Source organism: Hyaena hyaena, unplaced genomic scaffold (genome assembly GCF_003009895.1).
Source record: "Hyaena hyaena isolate Hyena2069 unplaced genomic scaffold, ASM300989v1 scaffold_21, whole genome shotgun sequence".
In the NCBI taxonomy this organism is placed as follows: Eukaryota; Metazoa; Chordata; class Mammalia; order Carnivora; family Hyaenidae; genus Hyaena; species Hyaena hyaena.
This window is the reverse complement of record NW_024080653.1, coordinates 4,054,384-4,062,067: the sequence shown is the minus strand read 5'-3', so window position 1 is coordinate 4,062,067 and position 7,684 is coordinate 4,054,384. Positions and strand designations below refer to the sequence as shown.

The 7,684-nt window shown below is 66.2% G+C and overlaps 1 protein-coding gene across 1 annotated transcript; it reads left to right on the top strand.

Moving 5' to 3' along the window:
* The first annotated feature begins 219 nt into the window (after positions 1–219).
* CBX4 (chromobox 4) lies at positions 220–6,569 on the top strand. The gene is made up of 5 exons (XM_039226569.1): positions 220–404; positions 552–595; positions 1,738–1,803; positions 4,005–4,071; positions 4,336–6,569. Exons 1-5 carry the CDS (start codon positions 336–338, stop codon positions 5,746–5,748), a joined length of 1,659 nt encoding a protein of 552 aa, XP_039082500.1. The 5' UTR covers positions 220–335; the 3' UTR covers positions 5,749–6,569.
* Positions 6,570–7,684: the final 1,115 nt, after the last annotated feature.

Sequence of the window (7,684 nt, the reverse complement as noted above, 5' to 3'; positions counted from 1 at the left end):
TGCGCCAATCCCGGCCGCGGCCCGCCCCCTGACGCCGAGCTGGGCCCGGCGAGGCCCCGCCCGCTGACGTCCGGATTTGCATGAGTTCTTGTGCAGCCGCGGCCCGGGCTCAGTTGTCTGAGCGAGCGCGAGCCGGGAGCCGGGGCGGCGCGGGCAGCGGCGGGCGGCCGGGCTGTGCAGGGAGAGCCGCGGCGGCGGCGGCGGCGGCGGCGGCGGCGCGGGCGGCGCGGGCGGCGGGGGCGCCTCGGCCCGGGGCGGCCGCGGGGCGCCGGCAGGAGCCAGCAGCGTCTGCAGCCGCGCCGGCCGCCCGCGCCCCGGCGCGCTCCGGCTCGGCCATGGAGCTGCCAGCTGTTGGCGAGCACGTCTTCGCGGTGGAGAGCATCGAGAAGAAGCGGATCCGCAAGGTGAGGGCGGCGCGGGGGCGGCGGCGGGGCGGCGCGGGAGCGGCGGCCGGAGCGGCCCGCGAGGAGGCGGGGAGGGGGTGGGGAGGCTGCGGGCCGGGGCCGGGGATCCCGCGGAAGCTGATGGAGTGCTGTCTCTTCCCCCCTCAGGGCAGAGTGGAGTATCTGGTGAAATGGAGAGGCTGGTCCCCCAAGTAAGTAGCGGCGGGGGCGCGGGGGCGCGGGGTGCCGGGGCGCGGGGCTCCCGGGCTCCGGACCGCCGCGCTGGTGGGGTGGTGGGGGGAGCGGACGGGAGGCGGGGTGGAGGTGGGGTGGAGGGAGGAGGGGGTGGGGAAGTCGGTGGCAGGCACTGGGGAAGCCGCGCCGCCGAGCCCGAGCCCGGCGCCCTGTGTTGTGCTCCGCTCTCCGGGAAATGCCATCACTAATTTATGCACTAAAAGGAGCCGGAGGAGCTGGAGAGACGCGGGGCCGAGCCGGGGAGGCCGGCGGAGGGAGGGAGGGCGCAGGCACTGACTGATGTGCAGCAGAAAATGGCTCCTTTCCCCTTTCCCTCCACCGAACGGCTCCATATTGCAAAACCAAAAAAAAAAAAAAAATTAAAAAGCGACGAAAATGCAATTGTGTGCCTCTTCCCTCCTAGTGGTGCGGGGAGAGGAAGAAAAAAGGCAGAAAATGTTGAGAACTGTCACTGCGGCGCTTTTGGTGGGGAATTTTTTTTTTTTTTAATTTGAAATGCGAAGGCACCGGATGGAGACAGACGCGCAGGCACACGCACACACACACACACGCGCGCACACACACACACACACACAGAGGCATATTTTTATATTGCTGAGTATTTGGGGGTGCTTGCCCGTGACACCGGGCTCCAGAGCTGCGAGGGGGGTGTTGGGGGGGCCGCTTGGCTGACGGTGATCGGATTAGGGGTCAAATGGAGAACAGCTGAAGCCCTCGCGGAGACTCGGGGTGGGGGGGGGGACTGCGACTTTGCCTTTCGGCTGCTTTGCACGCATGGTTCCTGGTGAGCAAAGTGGCTTTGGAACATGTCGCAGTAACATGCTTAAAATTCTTGACAACTGCAAAATAAACTGCTAGTTTCATTTTTCTTACCCCTCCCCTTTCTTCCTGCCCTTGTGTGTTTATTTTGACTTGGGAGGGGGGCTTGTCGGCGACTGTGTCGGGCCTGCAGAAATCTCCCTTCCACCCCCCACATCCACAGCCAAATAGCTTTCGGTTCACGGAGACAGAGTGGGGTCTTATGTCATTCCCCACCTGGAGGCTGCAAGGCTGGCTCGGTTTTCTTTACGCCGTGTCCCCCTCCCTTTTCCCTTGCAAGATATAACACGTGGGAGCCGGAGGAGAACATCCTGGATCCGCGGCTGCTGATCGCCTTCCAGAACAGGTGAGCGTCCCCCAGCCGCCGCCGCCGCCGCCGTGACCGCGTGCGGGAGTGGGACAGGGGGCCACGCAGCAGTGGGAGAGGGAGCGGGCCTGGGGGGGGCCGGCGGGAGCCCCCTTCCCCAGCGGGCCTGCAGAGGCGAGGCTGCGGCCTCGGCTCGTCTAACCAACGTCCTTGGCGGTTGCGGCAGCCTGGGGGTGGGGGCGGGGCGGGACCGGAGAAGGCGAGGCTTGTGTTTTGGGGGAACTTCGAGAAGGGTGTGCGCGGGTGGCCCTGCCGCCGCCTGGAGACCTCGAGGCTGCCCCTGGCTCCCTGCGGCGGCGGTGGGGGGGGGGGGCCTGTCGTCGCAACTCCGGAGCCCCACCCCCAGAGCCTAGGTGCTGCTTTCCTGTAGCCACCGGCCGCTTGGCACCAGCACCTCGCGGGGCAGCGCCGGGGGAGCTGGCGTTGTGAAACCGCCGGACGTCACGGCACTGAGCTTAACCTGTTGGGGGCTGGAGAAAAGTTGAGGAGGCCTTAGCCACCCTCCCCCAACCTTTGACCCCCCCCCCCCCGGGAGCTGGGGATCAGCGAGGGGTAGATCGCGTCTGGTGCCCGGTGCCCTTCACACCCCCCTCCACTGGGCCACTTGGTGGGTGTCGTCCCCGTCCTCTCCACAGGGGGAGTCGACCCAAAGGGTGTGTGGGATAGGAGCTGCCTGGGGGGGGGGGTGGCTTCGGCCGAGGGGCTCATCCTGGTGCGCACAGATGCTTGTCACGCTGCAGCTGCTGCGGCTGGATTCAGCGCCGGTGGCCGTGGTTCTCTGTTTCGGGGAGGGCGGGGGGGGGCGGGGGGGAAGGGCGGGCGAGAAGGGGAGGAGCGGCCGGAGCCCAGGAGCTCGGCCACCGCGCCGCCTTCCATCCTCCCTCCCCCTTTTATTTTGCATTATTTCCTGTGGCGCGTTTGGCGCTAAAACTGTAAACTCTAGACCCTGGGAGAGAGCGACCGGCGGGGAAGTTGCTCTCCCGCGACGCAGGGGGGCGCCGAGAAGGGATCCTGCCCCGGTTCCACCTGGGAGTTCACCACCCTGTAACCATGTCAGCGGCTGATGCCATGTTGCATAATGGGTCCCCGAAGAATTAAAACGCAGGCTGTTGCAATGCCACGCAACTTTGGAGTCAGGCCCCGGCCCCCGGGCATGGCAGAACTCCCCTGGGTCAGCCCGCGGGCAGGAGGGTGCCTGGGGTCGCTGGAGCGCGGGCTGTGGCCCGGGAAGGGGTTGCAACTTTGGCAAACGCTGGGGAGGCACCCCTTTCTCCTGTGGCAGGCTGGGGGCAGGGCTGGGACGATCTGCGCCCCGCCTGCCCCCCGCCCCCGGCCTCGGGTCACCCTCTGCCAGGCCGCAGGCGGAAGCCTGGCGATTGTATTGACCGGTGCCACCTCTGGTGGGCTTTATTAATAATTGGGAAACCGAGGCGGGGTCGGAGCCCAGCGCGGCGAGGAGGCGGTGCTTCCGCGCCCCGCCCCGGCTGCGCCCAGCCCAGCCGCTCCTGCAGGCCGACCCGGAGCCGGTTCACCAGGTGGCTGCGAACCTGGCCGGGCCGTGGCCTCGGCTGCTGGCCCCCGCCCCCAGCCCCTAATTGGCTCATTTGCTGCCGTGTAAACAAGGGCGCAGCCCCTCCCCCTTTTAGTGCCTGGCCTTTAAGAAAAACGAGTCCTCCCTTCTGCCGGAGGCACTCGCTATGTGAATCTTAATGAGGTCATTAGCATCCCGTGCCTCTGACGGGGTGGGACACTTCGGCGCACACCTCGTTTGGACCTGTTCTCATCCCCTGGACCCCCACGCCCACCTCACTTTGTGCAGGGCCACAGGCCCAAGGCCGTAGGCGCCCAGCTGCCGCCTCCCCCATGTAGAGGCAAGGCTGTGGGGAGGGGGGCAGGTGCCATTCAGGTGCGGATACCGGACATGGGGGAGCCCTTCGCAGAGGACTCCTTGGTCAGATGAGGGTCGGTGTGAGCACAGAGTGGGGCTCTGGGACCCGACCGAGGCACCCAGCTGGCGCTGGGCGACCTTCTGCCCTGAGCTCTTGATCCCTCCACGTCTTGCTGGCCTGGCTGCTCGTCGAAGGCGGGTGGGGGGAGCCAGCATCAGCTCAGGTTGGACGTAGCAGGAAGGGAGGTGACCCCGAGGCTAATAGCGCTGCCCTCTGTTCCCTCCCCCCCAGGGAACGGCAGGAGCAGCTGATGGGATACCGGAAGAGAGGGCCGAAGCCCAAACCGCTGGTGGTGCAGGTGAATATCCCCGCTGTCCTAGGGCTGTCCGCCGGTCTTTCCCTTGACATTGACACCTGAGCTGCCTCCGGGCCCAGAGGGCAGGGGGAGTTTCTCCAGAGCACCCAAGTGCACTTCCGTTCTACTTGACCTCGGCACACTGCCCCTGGCACATAGCCGCTGACGCGGTGGGGGCTGGGACACTCCTGGCGCTCAAGGCTCGCTCTGGGGCTGGCCTTCTCCCTCTCCTCACCTCCCCCTTCCATCCCCGCCTCGTTCCCCCAGGTACCTACCTTTGCCCGGCGCTCCAACGTGCTGACTGGCCTCCAGGACTCCTCGGCAGACAACCGCTCCAAGCTGGAGCTGGGCACGCAGGGCAAGGGCCAGGGCCACCAGTACGAGCTCAACAGCAAGAAGCACCACCAGTACCAGCCCCACAGCAAGGAGCGAACCGGCAAACCCCCACCGCCGGGCAAGAGCGGCAAGTACTACTACCAGCTCAACAGCAAGAAGCACCACCCCTACCAGCCGGACCCCAAGATGTACGACCTGCAGTACCAGGGCGGCCACAAGGAGGCGCCCAGCGCCACTTGCCCGGACCTGGGCGCCAAGAGCCACCCGCCAGACAAGTGGGCCCACGGCGCGGGGGCCAAGGGCTACCTGGGAGCCGTGAAGCCCTTGGCGGGTGCGGCAGGGGCTCCAGGCAAGGGCTCTGAGAAGGGCCCCCCCAATGGGATGACACCGGCCCCCAAAGAGGCGGTGACGGGCAACGGAATTGGGGGCAAGATGAAGATCGTCAAGAACAAGAACAAGAATGGACGCATCGTCATCGTGATGAGCAAATACATGGAGAACGGCATGCAGGCGGTGAAGATCAAGTCCGGGGAGGCGGCCGAGGGCGAGGCGCGCTCCCCCAGCCACAAGAAGCGGGCCGCTGAGGAGCGCCACCCCCCTGCCGACAGGACTTTCAAAAAGGCAGCGGGGACGGACGAGAAGAAGCCGGAAGCGCCATCCAAGAGGAGGGAGGAGGAGGCGCCGGGGGCCGGCGACCCGCAGCCCCAGGACGCCGGCTCCCGCAAGCTCTCCCCGACCAAGGAGGCCTTCAGCGAACAGCCGCTGCAGCTCACCACCAAGCCCGACCTGCTGGCCTGGGACCCGGCCCGGAGCTCCCACCCGCCCTCCCACCACCACCATCACCACCACCACCATCACCACCACCACCACTCGGTTGGCTTAAATCTCTCCCACGCGCGCAAGCGCTGCCTCTCCGAGACCCACGGCGAGCGCGAGCCCTGCAAAAAGCGCCTAACGGCGCGCAGCATCAGCACCCCCACCTGCCTGGGGGGCAGCCCGGCCGCCGAGCATCCCACCGACGTGCCCCCCACCGCCGCCCTCCCGCAGCCCGAGGTCATCCTGCTGGACTCGGATCTGGATGAGCCCATAGACTTGCGCTGCGTCAAGACGCGCGGCGAGGCCGGGGAGCCCCCAAGCGCCCTCCAAGTGAAGCCCGAGGCGCCCGCGACAGCGTCGGCGGTGCCAGCTGCGCCGGTGACAGCGGCCGAGAAGCCTCCAGCCGAGGCCCAGGACGAGCCTGAGGAGCCGCTGAGCGAGTTCAAGCCCTTCTTTGGGAATATAATTATCACCGACGTCACTGCGAACTGCCTCACCGTCACGTTCAAGGAGTACGTGACAGTGTAGCCGGAGGGCTTCGGAAGGGGAAGCGCCATCCCCGCGGGTGGCTTAGCACCTGGTGCCTAGGGGCGGACTCCTCCTCTCTCGCCAGCTGCGGGAGATCCGGGATCCGGGCCTGCCCCCCCCTCCCCCCGCAGTGAGGACGCCCGGAGCCGCTGTATCCGCGTCCCTGCGCGGCCCGCCGTGGGCTCCTGGCTAGGGCCCGACCCCGGCCCGGCCCGGCCCTGGCCCCTTGCACACGGTGCCTGCGGGCCTCTCGCCCCCCACCTGCCCCATCCCCGCGCTGGCCCTCCCCTCCCCCGTGGATCTCCGGGACTGACAAGGCAGCCACGCGCCTGGGTCTCAGAGTTATAGTATTATATTTTAACCGTGCTAACTTGTCCCGTTTGTACGTGGTGTTATTATTGAAATGTATTGTTTGAGCTCAAAAGGCCCGACCACCCCCTTCGGGCTGATATATATATATTTATTTGTAGGTATTTATATATGGAAATATAAAAACCTAGATTTATGGAGTTTCCTCTAGATCATGTTATATTCTATATCAGACAAACTATTTTCTGTTGACCTTTCTTCCTGTTCATTCAGTATTTCGGTTGATTTCATTCCCTCCCCTTCCTGGAACTGCAATGCCAGGAACCTTGGTATATATTTTTTGATACTGTACACATGGATGTGTTGTTTCTATGTGCAAAAAAAAAAAAAAAGTTTGTTTAAAAGGCTAAACGAGCTCTCTAGAAACTGCTGCTACTAGAAATGTCTAAACTATAAGCTTCCAATTATTATCTGCTTGAATGTAAATATTAAATGGAGATGTTGAAGGTGCATTTCGCTGTTTGAGATGAGCGCAGTTTGGAGGTTCGGGAGGCGGCCGCGGGACCCCTCTCTACGCACCCCTCCTACACCGCAGGTCTCGGGGAGGAAACCTACCGCGCCGGCGGCTAAACCTTTGCAAAAGCAAAGTGGCCTGGTTTCGCGGGCACAGGCGCCCGAGCCAGAGGAATGACCCTGCTCCCCGGAAGTCGAGAGGCGCTCCAAAGGAGAGGGGAATTCCTGCGGGGGGAGGGGGTGTCAGCGTCGCCCCCGCCCCCAGGGCTTCCTGGCCCGCGGTGCCCACGGCCTGGCGGACCCGGGGATCTGCGTGGCGGGGGGAGGGGTGCACGGGGAGGGGGGAGACGGCGGCGCGCAGGAGCGGGTGGGGCCAGCCCCCATCCCCCCACCCACCCACCTCCGCCCGCAGCACCCGCCCGGCACCTGCCGATCTTTGCCCCCCACCCACCCGGTGCGCCCCACGCCCAGGCGCCGCCCCGGTGGGGCAGGGGTGTTTTTAATACTGTTGCCCGGTAAGTAAGGCAGGTTCGGCGGGGAGGGGACGCTCCCACCCTGTCTAGCGTCGCCGGCTGGCATCGCTGGCCCCGCCCCACCGAGGAAGCCGCCGAGGCTCTTTCTCTGCCAGCCTCTCTCCCCGGAAACCACCAGGCCGGAGGCTCCGACTGGAGGCGCAGCGAGCGCGGCCGGGGCAGGGGCGGGGGGCTTCCTGCGTGGTGGATGCGGAGGGGGAGGGGGCCTGGCGAGCAAGGCCTGCCCACCCCTTTCTCCTCTGAGCGAGGGGAACGCGGGACCCCACTCCGCCCGCCGCGCTCTGGGGGGCGAGGCTGGGGCCCTTGGTGTCGTGGGGCAGGAAGGGGTTAAGGGACCGAGGGTCGTCTCCACCCCCCCCCCCCCCCCCCAGAAGCCGCGACTCGGGGAATGCGGCGGCCGCCGCCAGCTTTCTGCAGACGCAGCGATCTTCCTCCCTCCCGGCTGGGGCTGGGGTGGCCGAGCAGGGCCAGGGGCCGCGGGACTGGGGCCCTGCGGGCGCCGGGCTGCCCCCCGCCTCCAGAGCCCCGGCCTGCCCGCCCGGGACTGAGGGCCCGAGCCTGTGCGGGGCGCCAGGGCGAAG

Bases quoted from the DNA above. Each gene is read 5' to 3' on its own strand.
- CBX4 (XM_039226569.1), top strand. From the start codon at position 336: ATGGAGCTGCCAGCTGTTGGCGAGCACGTCTTCGCGGTGGAGAGCATC. The intron at 405-551 runs GTGAGGGCGGCG...TTCCCCCCTCAG, and splicing joins AGAAGAAGCGGATCCGCAAG to GGCAGAGTGGAGTATCTGGT. The intron at 596-1,737 runs GTAAGTAGCGGC...TTCCCTTGCAAG, and splicing joins TGGAGAGGCTGGTCCCCCAA to ATATAACACGTGGGAGCCGG.